Source organism: Alternaria atra, assembly GCF_907166805.1.
Source record: "Alternaria atra isolate CS162 genome assembly, contig: 28, whole genome shotgun sequence".
In the NCBI taxonomy this organism is placed as follows: Eukaryota; Fungi; Ascomycota; class Dothideomycetes; order Pleosporales; family Pleosporaceae; genus Alternaria; species Alternaria atra.
In genome coordinates this window covers 3521716-3538356 of record NW_025091326.1, presented here as the reverse complement: position 1 = coordinate 3538356, position 16641 = coordinate 3521716, and the positions used below count along the sequence as shown (strand labels likewise).

Genomic DNA, 16641 nt, shown 5'->3' with positions numbered 1-16641 from the left:
TGCGATGAGATGTGGCTAGGCGGTGGAGGTGGAGCCGGCATAGGCGCCGGGGGTGGAGGCTGAACGAACATAGGCACAGGCTGTGGTGCGGGGATCTGAAGTGGCTTTGGCGAGGGCACTGAAATGTAGGATGCTGAAGGCCGTGGAGGAGAGTCGTGCACTATCTCAGTGCGCGAGTAGCGGCGTTCAATGTCGCGCGACTGGCGTGATGTGCGGCGATGCGACGAATGGCGGTTCTGCTGGACGACACGGTACGGGACTACATGGTCCTCTTCCTGCTTAACTTTGACCAGACACATGGCGCCGTCACTCTTGGTATGAGATGCGGTGATAGCGAACGCCCAAAAGTGGGAAGCTTCGATCGCGATCGCAATGTGATTCGTGCGGCGATCAACGTGGGGTTTGATCGAAGACGGGTCGGGGCGCACCACGAGTGAGTGTGAGAGGCCCTGCAACCGCAAGAGGAGCAAGAAGAGAGTGTAGACGAGCGCAAAGTGAGCGGCATCTCAAAAGTCGACCGAGACCATGTATATATCCTGGAGATTGGGCAGCCGATGCCCAGCCACACAGCTGACCCCCATGTCCATTCCATGCTGCTCCGCCTTGGAACTCAACATGCGAGTGTGACGACGAGGTCTGGGCTTTTCCCGACAGCTGAGTACTAGCGTGCCGGTCACCCTGGTTAGCCTCAGGTACGAGCCGCCATTGTCAACAAGCAGGGTCGAGTGAACAAACATCATATTTCAATTGCCATCTGCTCTCGTAATTATCATGCTGCATTCCACATACAACCATCAGACATGCCATCAAATCTCTTGTCCCAGACTATGCATACAGCGTTCAAATACGCTATTCACTCCTCCACACGTGCTCTACGACTGCCCGTCATGTTACTCGCTCTTAGGGTCAGTCCCTAGCGAGTTCCCCAGTATATTATTTTCTAGTATACATAGGACTCTCTGGGCGGGCCGGGCGGTGTAGGCTGTCTTCTCTCACTTCCCAAAGGAAAATGCTTGCCGAAGTCTGAACCATGTTTACCACTAATCGTCCATGGGCTTGTCTTCCAGCGTAACACCTCGTGGCGCAGTGTCTTCTAGCGTGACGCCTCTCGGCGCGATGTCTTCACCCCTCAGGCTACCAGTAGAGTCCCTGTTACCCCTCGTCAGGCTGCCTGCATGTTTTCGTGGGAAAGGCACCCGAGTGCTCGAGGGCGCTGGGTGCTCAGCAGGTGCAGGCGCGGCAGCAGGAGCAGGAGCAGTGGCAGCCTCTGTTGTGCCGTTCGTGGTTACAGGAGTTGTCTCGTGAGTAGGACTGTCGTCGCTTCCGGGCACCTCAAGCGAACCACGGTTTGTTCCGTTACTCCTCCGCGTTTCGGTGGGTGATGATGTGTTCACTGGGAATCGAGTTTGACTTCGGTCACGGCGATGTGAGCCAGAGACGCGCGAGCCAGGTGCTGGCGAAGTCGCCCGAGGAGAACGCTGAGCCGCGATGGCACGCTGGCGCTCCTCCATGTTTGCCCGTCGGTTACTCTCATCAGTTGAAATCGCCCGTGGACGCTGGGCGCCCGAAGCCGAGTGAGTGAGTGTGCTCGCGCGCTTCAACTCTCCGAAGATTGCATCCTTGTGTGCGAAAGGTCGCGGACGAGACGGTAGCTATAGCGCTCGTTCATCGTCAGACTTGATTCTTGTCTTGGCCTCAGAATGCATGGCGCAAGCGCATTGGCCAGTGCTGTAACATAAGTCTCGTCGGCCGAAGTCAGCTCAATGAGACGAGTGAAGTGGGTACAGATAGCGTCCAGCGTTGCGATGTTAGCGAGACGTAGTTGGCCAAGAGTAGATTGAAGAACAGAGACCCGAGTCTCTTCAGAAACATCCGTAGCGGTGGTGCTGTAGATAGTCTTGACAATTTCGTAGACGTGAGAAGAAACCAGTGAGTCTGGTATGGTTAGCTAAGGACTCGACATGCAGAGTTGTTACCTACCAGGTAGTTCCAAAAGGTAAAGCTTAAGGACACTAGCAACGATGGGTACGTCGTACTTCTCGAGTAGTTCATCAGGGAACCTCTTGCCAGTGTTGATCTCAGACCTAAGGGTGTGGGTTTGCGCCAGAGGGACGTCAACGAGCCAGATACCACGGCGAGCTTCGTCGCCCTCCAAGTCGGGATAGTGGTTGTCCAAGAATGTAAGGACAGTGGTAATGAGCACTGGAACACGCTTTTTGTCTGAGCGAGCCCGAGCCTCCAAGTCTACACCGAATGTTTGCTCTATGCGTTTGTCAGTATATTGTTGTAACTGGGCATGCAGTGCATCATACCGTCTACTGAGTTGTAGTAGTTCTCATAGGTCGTAACTCTAGGCACGAATGGCCCAGTCCTGTAGTTCTCGAGCATGTATCGGAGATCACCTAGAGGCTGAACGGTCTCTTGGAACAGCATCATCTTGTCGACGGTGCTCTGTAGACTAGGAATGACGTTGCTGACAGCACCAGAGAAATCCAGGATGACCGCCTTGATGGCCTTCAGCCTATCCAGTTCGCAACGCTCCATAAATTTGAGGTGATCCACCATAGCCTCTTCCAGATTGCAGCGTAGGGAGTCAAGCTTCTTGACAGAGGCCTTGTAGCGCTCATCTGACTCGTGAGCCTCCCTCCTAAGTCTCTCTGCTGGTGTCTCGTTCGGGTACTGGTTGTTAAGTGGGTTCCATCCCTGGAGGTATTCCTGCACGGTTGAGACGGGTGAATCAACAGCAATGCTGTCAGCTGACGAGGCCGACATGGCGGTGGAAGATCGAGCCAGGGGCTGCTTCTTCTCAGGCAGTCCAGTAACCTGGAACGTCTTGGGCTTCCATTGGTAGTTCATTCGAGAGCTGTTCGCGAAAGTGTTGCCGACATTGCCGACTAAGCGCAGGAAGCCATGTGCTACGAGGTCCTGACCAATGCGCTCCGCATAGCTCACTGTGGTGGCTGCCATGTGCTTCTGGATGTATTCGGTGATGTCGGCACCGCTTGAGCAGTTTTGGTAGGTACCGAGGATGGGAACCTTGACCTCCGCGATCTTGATGTTGTCCAGCATGTGCGTGAGTATCTTCTTGACCTGGTCGGGCTGGTAGGTTTCGTCACCAAGATCGATGGGCTCTTCTTCTTCGTTCTCTGGCTCAGACATCTTTATGGTGGGCACCTTCATCTTGGGGCTCTGTGCGGCCTCGCTTTGGGGGTCCTGGAACGCAAGCTTATCCTCCTCCTCCAGATCCTCGACGAGGCGGCACTTGTTGTAGTATTGTGATCGGTACTTGCGGACAGCATCGGCTTGTCGGTCATGTATCTTGATGCGCGATTGAAGATCATCCTGGGAGTTTTGCACGCGGGCAGCATGCGCATCGCACCAGCGACCGAAGGGGTTTACAACGAGTTCTCGGATGTTGGATGCGATCTTCTTGTGGTTGGCGGCCGCTGCCTCCATCTCGGTGCGCACGCCCTCGTAGGCCTAGTACTCGTTAGCCTGGAGTTGTCGCCATGTCTCCTGCTGACGCACCTTGCGCACGCTTGCGCCCTCATCTCTGCTGAAGCCCCCGCCTATGCGATCTGTGGCTGGTGTGATGGCGGACAAGCTGCTTCCATAGGCCTCCTCGGCATCGGCTCGCATGCGGGCAACAGTCAGAATCTGTTGGTTTTCCTGGACCCCCTGCTGCAGCTTTCCAAAGAGAACGCCGAGGCCTGGGAGAGTCAGCCAAAGTGGGGTGGTGTTGTGTGCGGTTGCAGCTCTTACCTCCGGCATAGTCGCTCGACCAGAAGGACGCCGCGAAACCAGTCGTCATGGCGGCGTGTGTTGGTAGAGTCGCCCAAGTGATGGCTAATGTGGGGTATCAAAAGAAACGACTAAGTTAGGTACGGGTGTGGTCGTTCAACGGCCGTAGTAGTGAGCGCGCGGAGAAGATAAGTCTGGGGAACACGCAAGCGCAGGCCCAGTGACAGACAGAGCGGCGGCGTATGTGACGTCGCACCAACGAAGAAAGGACTCGGGTGACAGGACGGTGCAGGTGGCGTCTGGGGAATTGAAAGCAAGTCGAGCAAGTCGAGACTGAGGCACGTCAGGAGGAGGGTTTTGCAGGCCGCAGCTGGGGCAGAACTGGCAGAGCTGAATGATGTCTCATGTACCCCTGCGTGTGGCCGTTTGTCGTGACAGCCCTGGCACCGTTAGGCAAGCCTACCAATCTTGTGAGCTCCCGACATTTCGCCTTTAGCGGACGATATAAATATCAACACAATTCACCGACCCCGAAGCGCGGCCCCTGCATACGAAGTAGACTAAAGCTAGAGCCACGCGCCTACTACCGTCTACTGTATGCATCATTGCCGTGCTAATGCTGTCGCGCCCAAAAGTCGACACATCCATCACTTGCACCCTCGATTACATACACAGGCAGTAATCTGCGGAGCGCCGTCATCACTGCCCGACCGCCCCTGCACGTGCTCGTGGTCGTAACCTTGATTACCCAGGTTTCGGAAGCAGGTGCATCCAAGAGACACACCAAAGCCTGTTCGGCGTGGACCCTACCTCTGTTAACCATTCATCCGTCTTACTGTACGCATACATCGCCTTGGCCCTTCCAGGTCAGCCCCGCCATCAAAACCCAAGCTTCGCAGGGGAACCGAGATCTCGCTCGGCAAACGCTCCCGGTCCGCGCAGCACGCTTCCTTTTCCATCATGGCTCCAGCTGCCTTTGATGCCAACACACAGCTCAACTATGCTCGCCACATCAAGTACTGGCGGCGAAATTTGAAGACTCTGCTGCCGCACTTCTACACCAGCAATGACTCCAACCGCATGCTCTTGGCCCTCTTCACTGTGTCTGCCCTCGACATTTTGGGAGATTTAGACGCCGCTTTGTCAGCCGAGGAGCGGCAAGGCCACATTGATTGGGTCTACAGTTGCCAACTGCCTGAAGGAGGTTTTCGTCCATGGCCAGGGTCCAACTATGGCGAGCTCAGAAGTGAAGAAAACAAAAACTGGGACCCTGCCCACATTCCTGGAACTTTCTTTGCGCTCCTTACGCTGGTCGTGCTGGGAGATGATTTAGAGAAGGTGAAGAGGAAAGAGATTCTGATATGGCTGGCTAAGATGCAGCGACCAGAGGGCAGCTTCGGAGAGACCTTGGGCGATGGTGACTATGTTCATGGCGGCAACGACTCAAGGTTCGGCTACATGGCTACAGCTATTAGATGGATACTTCGAGGCGACCTAGAGGGACCTTGTGAAGGCGTACCCGACGTAGATGTTGACAAGTTTGTCACTTGTGTTCGACAAGCAGAGTGCTACGATGGAGGTATCTCCGAGGCGCCCTATCATGAGGCACACGCTGGCTTCACCTGCTGTGCCATCGCTGCTCTGCATTTCGTCGGTCGTCTGCCCTTACCACCGTCGCAAAAACCGGACGGTCTCATCCGTGGAGTGACCGACGTTCCAAAGACCCTGCACTGGCTTGTCTCAAGGCAGACTCTGACGCTGGACGAGGATGATGGTCTTGACACCTTGAACGACGAGACAGATACATCAGAAACGTGCCATGACGCGCATACGTTTGTCAAGTTGGGCTCCCGTCCATCCGCACAAGCGAAGTCAAACATCAAAGGACGACCCCATATCCACTTTGAACTGGAGTGGGTGGGAGTGAATGGTAGATGCAACAAGGTAGCGGATACATGTTACGCCTATTGGACTTCTACACCTTTACAACTCCTTGGTCATCTGGATATCATCGATCGGCAACCCATCAGGAAATGGTTGCTAGACAAGACGCAGCATCTCGTAGGAGGGTTCGGCAAGGTCACTGGAGACCCACCGGACATGTACCATTCTTTCCTAGGCCTCATGGTCCTTGCCATGTTTGGAGAGACTGGTCTCCAGGACGTTGACTCGGCGCTGTGTATCACACACAAGGCGAAGAAACACCTAGAATCGCTTTCGTGGAGGAGGAAGATCCTCGGGATGGACAACTCGCATAACAGCACGCAAGTCCCGTTGCAAGAAAGCATAGGCCTGACTGGCGACAAGACGCAGATAGACGCATAGATTGCTGGAAATTGTGGCAAATAACGTGCATCGCCGTCGAATATTGCATCAAACCTTATCGGTCTCTATGCTCCTTGAAACTATGACATCCACCTCTCAGTTTCTTGGGAAGGCAATCAGGCTGTAAAATCATGTCTTGATGTATCACAATCTTGCGTCCATGGTAGACCCTAGTCGGTGTAGCGCCAAAATACCTCGGCCCCACCTAAATTCCTAAGATCCCTGTCCACCCAGGTAATTTTCCCAAACTCCGACACCTGCTTTGCGAACACCAGCGCCAGCGACAGCGACAGCACCAGCCAAATCACTCTCAGCCCCGCACTCGACACCACACTTGGCACAAGCTGCAACCATGAGGAACATGCCGCCGCCATCGAAGAAACGCAAAATCGCCGTGACAGTCCCCGAAAAGATCGAGTTTGACTTTTCCGCGCGCGAAGAGTACCTCACAGGCTTCCATAAGCGCAAACTTGCGCGGATAAAGCATGCACAAGAGGAGAATGCTAAGAGGGAGAAGGAGGAGAAGCTGAGGTTTAGGCGCGAGGTAGGCTATGACTCCAGTTCCAGCCTTTCTCAATGTTGCGTGACAGGCACTTTCACGTCTTGTCGCATAAATACACTTTTTGGGTTGCACCATAGACAAAGATGCTAACAACACGTCAAACTATAGCTCCGAGAACAGCGCAAAGTCGACCTAGAGAAGCACGTCGAAGAAGTAAACCGACTCGTCAAGCAAGCAAATGGCGATCTGGACGACATCGTTACGGGCGAGACATCCGCCGACGATGACGACGACGACGAAGAAGAATTCACAGGCTTCCAAGAACCAGAGCCCATCAATCAGGAAGACGAGTACGTCGACGAAGACAAATATACAACCGTCACCATAGAAAGTGTTGGCATATCTAAAGCGGGCTTCTCGAGACCAGGCGAGGAGGACGAGGATGCTGCTGCGAAGAGAAAGGCCGAGGAGGAGAGGAAAAGGCAGAGGAAGAGGCAGAGGGCAAGAAGAGGGTGTGGACAAAGGCTTGGCGAAGAATAGTGAGAGGCCTAAAAAGAAGAAGAAGAAGTTTAGGTATGAGACCAAGACGGAGAGAAAGGCTGAGCGCATGAAGCAAGGTTTGAAGAAGAGGAAGCAGAAGGAGGCCAGAACGAGCAAGTAGACGCAGTCGATGCAAAGTGCACAGAAGTTGAGAAGCTGTACACATCGATATAATGATACCCTTTCATGAGACTTGGAGTACAAAATCCGCATATCGGCGCGTTGGTTATGTCGTGATTCTGCTACGATCATCTCAGACAGCCCGGTTCATGATAGCGTGGTGGGTCATACACCGCTCCTTTGTTTAACTTTGTCAATCCCAATAATGACATGTGAGTACCAAAGTGAATGGTTTGTTGTCAGGAACCGCCAATGTATTCGCTCAGGGATTATCTAAAGCGAACAAGCCCGCCCAGCAAGCAGCCGCAGGAAAGAAAACAGATATATAGGGGTAGTGTAGGGGTACGGGGGGGAATGTGATGTGAAATCTGCCTCTTCTCCAAGCTCCACCGCATGCCGTAGTATCATCCTCCACCGCTACCGTCGCCGTTCATGTTGTCGCACGCGCTCGAAATCAGGATCCGCAGAGGGACGACATCGAAGCTCGACTCAGAACTCGACTAAATACAGTCAACAACCGCAAAAGAGAGACGACAACGAGATCAGATGTTACCGATCTCCTTGACAAAGTCGTCGAGCTCCTTCTTGGTGTCGGCGTATTTCTTGGCCATCTCCTCGTACTTGGTTTCCCACTGGTCGCGGGACTGCTCGAGGGCTTGGACTTTGCGTTCGTAGTGGCCGGACTTGACGTCGGTTTGGCGGAGCCTGGCGGGTGACGTGTCAGTGGATGCAGATCAGGGGTAGTAGATAGTGGATAGGGACAGCGGTAAACGCGGTGAAAGCAAGAAAGGAGTGAACGTACTTCTCGTTGAGCTCGCGGATCGTCCTGTCCGATTCCTCAGCTTCTTCCTCGAGAACTTGGATCTTGCGCTGGAGGCTCTCGGCTTGGGTGCCAGCCTGAGCACCTGCACCAGCTTCGTCCTTGTGGATCTTGACTTGCCCCTCAAGCTTCTCAACCTCGCTCTCAAGCACAGAGTTCTTGTGCGTCAGCGAAGTAATCTCCTGCTCCTTCTGTGTTGTCTCGGCTTCAAGGCGCTTGACAGTTGCCTTGAGCTCCTCGGCGCGGGCGCTGCTCTCATCCGCCTCAACGCGGAGAGCTTCCATGCGCTGTAAAAAGTGGCATGTCAGCGTCTACTTTTGTACAACTGATGTGCATTGTGGCGTCGGGTACAACTGGTACCAAAGAAAGGGGATTTGGCGGGGTATGCGTGGACTCACCTTCTTGATCTGATCCATAGCTGCTGGAGGTGTGTAGTGTGGGGTAGAGAAGGGTGTCTGTAGTGTGTTTACAAGTGAAGAAAGGCCGACAGCTGCAGGCTATGTAGGGATGTGGTGCAGCGCAGTGTTGGAGAGTGGTTGTTGTATGAGAATTGCCCGGGTGTGCAAGCTGATAATGCGGGCAGGCGCTGCCGAAAGGGACTACCTCCGCCCGGACCCTTTCCAAAGCCCAGACCCTCTTTCCTGCCGCCCTAGCAACCATTGGTAAACATAGGCGAGCATCGCATACCATCGTCGCCATTACGAGATAGGAATAAACCACACCGCACACGACTCGCTCAATGTAACGCCCATAATGGCTACTCTCGCAGCAAACGATCAGGAGAACGCCGTCCGCCATCTGCACGCCGGCGCTGCGGGAAAGTCGCTCAATGCCGGCCTCAAGAGCTTCAACGCCAAAACACCCGGAAACAAAGCCCCGAAGACGCCTTTCAAGATCCCCCTCAACGACGAGAATGCCGTGGGCAGAGCTGGAAACGCCAAAGGCAAGGGAAATGATCTCTTCACCACCAACAAGGGCGGAAAGATAGACGCGAATGCCTTTGTTACACCAGCCGGTAAGCATAGCGACGACAGACTGCCCAAGACGACAACTGACGTGTTAAGGTCCGCGAACTCGCGCGCCGCTGGGTATGAAGACGACCAATGCCAAGTCTAGGGCCTTTGCAACTCCAGCGCCTCTTTCCTCCGTTGGAAAGACGCAGAAACTGAGCCCTCGCATGCGCCGACCCAAAGTGAAGATCCACCAACCCGAAGTCGCCCAAGAGGATGAAGATGACGTGCCTGAGATTGAGTACATGCCACCCAAGGAGATCCCGCTCGAAGATGACATGGACGAATACCTCCCCAAGAACTGGACCATTCCCAAACTCAGTAATCAGGATATGGTCCGCGGCATCTGGCAAGCCTACCACAACCCAATCGAGGACGACGGAAGGACCCGTGAGCAGCGCAAGTTTGAGGAGGAGATACAGCAGGGTCGCAAAAAGCGCGACGAGCACATGGAGAAGGTCCTTGCCGCACAGATGGCTAGGAATGATGCTGAGACTAAGGAATACTACGGTATCAAGGAAGCGAAGAAGGAGGCACCCAAGGCACCCGTTGCACTTAGGACGAGGATGACTGGGCCATCGACTATGCGAGCCAGGTCTGCAGCTGCCGCTCTCTCTCCACCATCCAAGCCTAGCTACGCCGCTCCCGCTGCAGCTGTAAAGTCGCGCGTGCCCACTGGACTAGTCGCAAGCAGGAAGGGAGCAAAGACACCCACGGAGCTCTCAGCATCTCGTCAAGCGTCTGCTGCAGCAGCTTCGAAAAGCACCATCGGCTACGCTCAAGGCCGCGCCGGACGCGCTGCTCCAGCTGCTCGCAAGCCTCTCTCCAACGTCACCAAGCCTGCTCCTTTCTCCGCTGCTTCTCGGCCCGCCTCCTCCACTCACATCCGCAGTGCGAGTACCAACACTGGTACTATACGGTCTCGCGGTCCCATGTCTCGTTGCAGCTCCACCGCCACCGACGCTACACTCGTCGCACCTTCAGAGGAAGAGCAGCCCCGCCGCACAGCTGAGGACCTCGAGCGTGAGATGGAACTATTACTTCTCTCCCGCTCAGACGACGAGGACGATGATGCATGGATGAATAGCTTCAACAACCAGCTACATGGTGCAGATCCTCTCGAGGAAGATCATGAGAACTTCCAGCTTCAGCTCCCTGAAGGTCTCTAGATCTTAAACGCTGGATGAGCTGAAGGATTCGGCATGAGCTCTTGAGTCATGTTTGCGGATGTATTGTAAATGGGTCTTGGAGTACCGGTATTGGATACCTCTTGTTTTTATTCGTGAATGATTATCTGTGTCTGCATGGCTAGCACGATGCATTAACGTGCGTAACACATAGTATAACTGTACTTTTGTAACACTAGACGCCTCACTGTCACTACTGCATATTATTTACTTCTCAAGTCACGTCTAGTACCACATCATCATGGTGAACTGACTGTTTGTTTAACAATAGCATTTGGTTAGAGTATAGCAAACGACGACCAAGGAAGCACCAACCCCGCTAGTCTCACCAACCGTTTGCCATGCCTTTATCCATGCACGTGTTCTTCTCTCCACTCCATTCCCCATGCATCCAGATTTTATGTGACGAGAAACTGTGGAAGAAAAAAGATAATGGAAGGACAAGCTCCCATGTCCATACAAACGGGACTAGGATGCGCGCTTCTGGAAAATCCCCATGAAGAAACACCGTCGATGCGCCATGCTGCTAAAATCAAAAGAGACGAAAATGTGACGTAGTGAACCTGGTCGTCGAGAATCGCCGCGTGTACGAATGCTCGTGATATAGTCGTGAGAGTGGACTGAGTTTGTGGATGCAGTATGTGGTTGTGTGGATTAGATTTACTTTCTTCTTCGCTGCGGTTATGGCGCGCGAGGTAGCGTGTAGTGAAGGCCTGGTGGACTGCAGTACGTTTCCGTATTAACACTATGTAGAGATGACCTCATCCACAGCATAGAGATTCTGGTTAAGGATCTTGTTCATGGTGAACATGTGAACGCGGTCCTGTTTGAAGACTGCGCGCATAGCATCGTCGCAGCGGATTTGACGCTTGTCTGCAGGGTCTTGCAGGTCACGCTCTTTAACGTACTCCCATATCTTCTTAACCGTCTGTGGACGCGACAACTGGGTTTCGCCAAGGAGCTCGGAGAGGGCTGGAGAAAGAGCCATCGGTTTCTGAAAGAGCAGTTAGCTTTGACTCGGGTAGCGGTGTAGATTGAGGGGAATTAACTGACATGGAAACCTCCTTTCCGACTTGGGCTCTTCTTTCTCCTCCACTACCTGACGCAATGTCGCTGTCATCTTCATCCTTGATCCGGGTTGAGCTCTTCTTCTTAGTCTTGGGCTTCTTCGGCGCGGGTGCTTTCCGCTTTGTGTTCCCACCACGTGTCGCCCTGCCCATGCGCGCGTTCTCCTCGGCCTGTAACCTCGCCGCGAAAGCCGCATCATCGTCCTCGTCCTTGACTTTGGTCTTCTTGACCTTCTTCTTAGGAGGTGCAACATCTTCGACCTCAGACAGCGCTGACTCGTCACCGGGCGGCGATCGCTTGTTGTGGGAGACGTCCGAGGTATCATCATTCGAAGTCTTTGCGCCGTTTTCAACTGTAGGTATGGGTTCAGAAACTTCGGATCCGCCATTCTGCTCGTTGTTGAACTTGTCGAACCGCTGCATAATGAGCGTAGTGATTTGCTCCTGTTTGTTCGTCTCAGTTTATGCCATGGTATGCCATGTCGAGCTTCAAACCTTCTGCTTGGAAAGGTCATCCTCGACTCTTTCTTGTAGACCCTTCCGTATGCGCTTTGCAGAGATGGTATTGATGTCGCTGGCGCGTAGGATCTCGTCGATGATGACCGAGTAGGAAGCTTCCACTTCGGCGGGGAGGGGCTCTGATGCGACACGTTAGAATATAAAGATACGCGTAGCAGGCTTCGAGTGGGTACTTACCTGTCATGGCTGCGATGTTTCCTTCCTTCACAGCAAGAGCTCCTAGAATTAGTGGTCGCAAGCTTGAGTGGTGATCGCTGTAAGGACCAGTCCCAAGTCCACCAAGTATTGTGGAGCTCAGGTACAGCTCCGACCTTCGTGATGGCTATGTCGTGCAAACAACCGCGGCTGGTACCAGCGTCTTGGAACCGGAAATGGGAGGTGTGGTATAGGCCTAGAAGATTTGTATCGAGTGTCGCGTACGGCGGGCGTGTCGCCGGTCTCTCACTTAGCGATCAGCAATCGTTGTCGCGTTGTAAACTCCAAAAGGTGAGAGACAGCCAGCGAATGTGCAGCCGAGTTAGGTCGGGCGCCTCAAAGCGGTAGTTCCGACGTAGTGGGGTCCAGTCAATAGAAAGCGACACTAAACTGCAGTCGGAAGAGACTCAAATGTAGAAGATGATTGCAGGGTAACTTGGGTGCTGTCGCGGAGATGAACAGGGCAAGAGAATAGGCACTAAGGTTCATCGATCGTTGCAGTATGCGCGATGAGGTGTGAAGTTGAATGCACGGGCGCGGTCTAGCTCCAGGTACGGCGCCGACCGTGGAGGCTGGGGAACCACGACCATCTAAGTAGTTCAATCCGACAAAGAAAGCCAACCCAGACGGTCTTGTTCGTCTCCTCCAGGTCGCATAAGCAACGTACAGTTGTCAAAGAAATGCTTTTTGGTTTATGCATCGCATTTACTGCACCGTCAGCGGACTGCGCATTCGTCGAAAGCGGTAATCTATGTATGCCACTAGTCGGGGCCGAACAAGCCTCGTTTTCCAATCATGCCAGTCGACGTCACTGGACGATCCTAAACAAGTTCACATGACCAAACACCCCACCCCGTACATCTGCTTCTCCACAGCACCCTTGATTTGATACCAATCCGCTCTCCTTTCAGCAAACTCGTATACTTCCTCTGCCCGGAATATTCCATGATAGCGATCCGTGTCTGCAATAATCGTAGCAATCTCCTTCGCTTCCTTTGCGTCGATGAGATATATCTGGGAGAGTTCGCGGAGTGCGGCGAAGTACTGCATAAGAGGCTTGTTGCGCAGCGAGACAATGTAGGCGTTGTAAGCATTCATGTCACTGTTGGAGTCAGTTACTGCTCGTATGCCTTATGGAATATATGCCATACCTGATGAGTTTGATGGCACCGTCCACACTGATTCTCTGGCGTTTCAAGTGCTTGCAGAGAGCAGTGAACAAGCGCACACCCACTTCTTGGTTGAAGACATCTAGGACGTTCTTGTCTGTGCTACCGATGAGCATGTTTGTATGTGACGAAACAACTTCCACAATCTTTGTAGCTGTCTGGCTGGGTCCAATGTCGGACATCTGCACTTGGCCGTTGGGCCCTACAGGAGGGTTGAAATCAGATGGATGCTGGGTAGTGCCGCACAAATACTCTACTTCGTCCATCAGCACATCGATACCTTTGTTGAGACCGGCAGCGACCCGTTCATCCAACATGGCTTCGAAGCGCTTTTTTTCCTTGGCTGCAAGACTGAGGAAATCGTCGCGGTCTGTGAGGTTGGCGGCTACAAGCTCCTGGAGGTAGAATACCTCGACCATTTGCTGTATCAAGTCGCCAACGTTGACAAGCTCCAAGAAGGCAACCAGCGGTGCGACACCCTCTTTGCTATGATCGGCAACTTCTCTTGGCTTATAATCAGCCAAATGACTGACAGCCTTGTCGAATCCCAACTTCATGTGACGATTGCCGAGAATTTGAACCAAATTGATGAAGATTTGTTCGGATTGCTCTTTTGCCTCTTCACCAGACTGTCCACCAAGTCTAACGAATCGCGCAGCCCGTTCCAACCCAGACTTGGCCATGTGTGTGAGGTTCAGCGCCACCTCGATGCTAAACAGCGACCTGATACCTTCCAAACGAGAGTTCATGATGGCTGCTTTAGCGGCAAGCTCGGTCGTCGGGGCTTCGATTCGTGGTGTAGGCGATCGATCGCCAGGGCCTGGAGTACCAATCCTTGAAGAAGGCTCCAATGTAGCACTGCCATTCATTCCAGGTGCACTTTCGGTTGGCTTACTAGTACTAGACCCGCCGATAGTGGGGAGTACGCTGACGGGCATCATAACCACCTTCTTGAACGATGACAGAAAGTCTTGTTTAACAGCTTTCCTGTTGACGTTCGCCATGTATAGAGTTTCGGTGCTTTGCTCTTCTTCCATTAGTCGCTTCTCCCAAAGATCGACCTCTGCTGCCGACTTTCGCTTAAAGTAATCTAGTTCCTCCTGTAGATAAAGGTCGATGTGTTGCTCGAAGCAACGAGACACGATGCGCATCGCCTCTTCTCTAAAATCGGGCTTGGATGCCTTGGTAGGATGCAAGGAGACTGCGAGTTGAAGCGCTTGCTCGTAGACACCTGCAACCGCTTTGAGGTACGCTTCAATGCTTATATCGTGAGCCTCGTCAAACAGAGTTGTGAGGTATTCGGCAATGACATCGTCCGCAACGCGCTCGAAGAAGGTTTGTAGCACGTCAACAGTGGGTGGGAAGACGCGGTCGATGATGCCTGCTTCTTCGTTGAGTGCACTCGCCAATCCTCTGAAAAACTCGTGGGATGGTTCCAATGTCAAGACTTCGTTGCGCAGGCAATCTGCAGGGTCACCGAGCTTCTCTTTTTCCAACATCAAAGGGTGGTTGTGAATAAAAGAGTCTAAACATGCCGCGCCTCCGTTCAGGGCCACCAAGACTGTAGCAAATCTCTTCATACGACCATCAAAGTCTTTTTCCGCGTAGCCTTGCTCGAACTCTCTGAGTACAGCGTTCTCAAAGATGCCAGTCATTGTATCCAGCTTCTCCTCCCGCTGGCCCCAACCTTGCGCATAATCGCTCTTTGCAAATATCTTGAGCTGCGCCAGCATTTGTGCCTGTTGCTCGGGATCACGGTAGGTCCGAAATAGTATGGGATCTGTGTGACTTCTTGATCTCTCCAAGTCGTAATAGAATGGGGCCAGCGCTCCATAGACCTTCCCATACTCTTGTCGTGCCATGCCTCTAATAGAACGCACATTCGACAGAACCTTTACAGCCGCCTGCGGATCCACGGTGTACGAGCTTGGGGCCAGCGTTCCAGATGATGATAGGGTCATATCATTGAAGCCCTTGTCCAACGTAGTAGACCGTGGTCTATTTCTGTGTTCCTGTGACTTCCGCAGCATATCCTCCTCTATTGTGGCATCAAAAAGCGTCATGCTGGTCTTTCCAGGTATGTCGTCCCCTGGGGGCATCCCGTTGGTGCTGCCATTGAGTGCAACACCAGATCTACGGGCCTCCTCCGCTCTCTGTGCCTCTAACTTTTTCCGCCTTGATTCGTCAAATCTACGCTTTGCTTCCGCTTCGTTCCAGCAGCCCATGGTTCTAAGTCTTTGTATCCACCTCGTGTCATCGTATACCATCTCCCGCATACGTCTCGAGGTGCGTGCGAAGCTGAACATGTCGGCAATGGGTAGGTAATCGAGGATCGCATTGATGAGCTCTGTGGCTTGTAGTCAGATACATGATTTCGAATACAACTGAGTTCATACCGGCAGGTAACACAGCTTTGGAATCATCATTCACCAACTGCGTCGTTCTTAGCGACGCGAGGACGGACTGCTGTGTCTGGGGCACAGCCCGCTTGAAGTTGGATTTGGTCGCCATTATTTTGTACTGAGGTAGAGACTGTGTTCGTTAAGTTTGAGTGAGCGTGTTTCCCATTATTGGAGTTCAGTGATGCTCCGCGTGGTTGCTGCGGGGCGAGGGCTGTTCGAAGCGTGGAGCAATGACCGCTGGCGTTTGGCGGCAGGGTCCCGTAGATCCAACATGGCGCAACGATTGATCGCCCGGCAGCTAGAATCTGTCTACGACAACACGACGCAAAACAAAAAAAGTCGAGATTGAATTCATTCACTGGGCAAGTTTTCAACTCGGCATATTGTAAGAACCTGGGTGAGAGAGGTTGTTACACTTCATGGTCCAAAGCATGATGTCGAGCGTGCACGCGATCTCGAAGCGGAGCGCAAAACAACACGTAGAAGGTAAGCAGGTCATTACGTGCGGCTGCAGCGTCCGCTATAGTAAAACATAAGGACGCATAATTCTACCGAGATGGGCTTGTACACATAAAGCCGTCGAGATGAGACTTTCCATAAGGCGAAACCCAATGCCCACACATATGCAATCAGTCGCGGTGTCAACCTGAACTGTGTACCTAGTATGCATCGTAGCCGTGCGCAGAGAGGATAAGTTGCCCTGTTCGCGAGATGAGTGTCTCTGAGAACAGAGTCTAGGCTCTTTGATGTTCAACACATGCATATACTACGTAGTACAAGCACAACGCAAATCATGAGTTACAGCCAAGCTGCTTGCCTCATGGTCTGGCATTACTCAAACTGGCCCAAAGTCTCCCCCAGCCAAGACTTTTCGTAGTTGAGATCGTCGCGGATCTTGTTGCTATTGTAGGATGAGGCGCGCGTGGTACCCGAAAGGTTATAGCCCCTGGGCTTAGAGGACTACCACCGTCTTTCATGCTCGACTCAGACTTTGTGTGCTCTGGCTGTGCAGCCGAAGCTGAGTGGCAATCTGGGAGGACCTCG

General features: G+C 53.0%; 6 protein-coding genes across 6 annotated transcripts; 3 read left to right on the top strand and 3 right to left on the bottom strand.

Annotated features, from left to right (window-relative positions):
* Window positions 1-1040: 1040 nt before the first annotated feature.
* Window positions 1041-3811, bottom strand: ALTATR162_LOCUS8179 (uncharacterized protein; the record flags this gene model as incomplete). Its single annotated transcript, XM_043315809.1, has 6 exons — window positions 1041-1652; window positions 1736-1935; window positions 1981-2262; window positions 2313-3480; window positions 3529-3710; window positions 3763-3811. 6 exons carry the CDS (start codon window positions 3809-3811, stop codon window positions 1041-1043), a joined length of 2493 nt encoding a protein of 830 aa, XP_043171744.1.
* Window positions 3812-4701: 890 nt separating this feature from the next.
* On the top strand, window positions 4702-6066 carry ALTATR162_LOCUS8178 (uncharacterized protein; the record flags this gene model as incomplete). The annotated part of the gene is made up of 1 exon (XM_043315808.1): window positions 4702-6066. One exon carries the CDS (start codon window positions 4702-4704, stop codon window positions 6064-6066), a length of 1365 nt encoding a protein of 454 aa, XP_043171743.1.
* A 352-nt stretch (window positions 6067-6418) lies between these two features.
* ALTATR162_LOCUS8177 (uncharacterized protein) lies at window positions 6419-7229 on the top strand (the record flags this gene model as incomplete). Its single annotated transcript, XM_043315807.1, has 3 exons — window positions 6419-6610; window positions 6737-6918; window positions 7109-7229. 3 exons carry the CDS (start codon window positions 6419-6421, stop codon window positions 7227-7229), a joined length of 495 nt encoding a protein of 164 aa, XP_043171742.1.
* A 541-nt stretch (window positions 7230-7770) lies between these two features.
* Window positions 7771-8464, bottom strand: ALTATR162_LOCUS8176 (uncharacterized protein; the record flags this gene model as incomplete). The annotated part of the gene is made up of 3 exons (XM_043315806.1): window positions 7771-7933; window positions 8031-8335; window positions 8447-8464. The coding sequence occupies 3 exons, from the start codon at window positions 8462-8464 to the stop codon at window positions 7771-7773; spliced, it is 486 nt and encodes a 161-aa protein (XP_043171741.1).
* A 337-nt stretch (window positions 8465-8801) lies between these two features.
* ALTATR162_LOCUS8175 (uncharacterized protein) lies at window positions 8802-10227 on the top strand (the record flags this gene model as incomplete). Its single annotated transcript, XM_043315805.1, has 2 exons — window positions 8802-9063; window positions 9113-10227. 2 exons carry the CDS (start codon window positions 8802-8804, stop codon window positions 10225-10227), a joined length of 1377 nt encoding a protein of 458 aa, XP_043171740.1.
* Window positions 10228-10990: 763 nt separating this feature from the next.
* ALTATR162_LOCUS8174 (uncharacterized protein) lies at window positions 10991-15706 on the bottom strand (the record flags this gene model as incomplete). The annotated part of the gene is made up of 7 exons (XM_043315804.1): window positions 10991-11239; window positions 11295-11756; window positions 11808-11950; window positions 12009-12142; window positions 12886-13128; window positions 13178-15542; window positions 15592-15706. 7 exons carry the CDS (start codon window positions 15704-15706, stop codon window positions 10991-10993), a joined length of 3711 nt encoding a protein of 1236 aa, XP_043171739.1.
* Window positions 15707-16641: the final 935 nt, after the last annotated feature.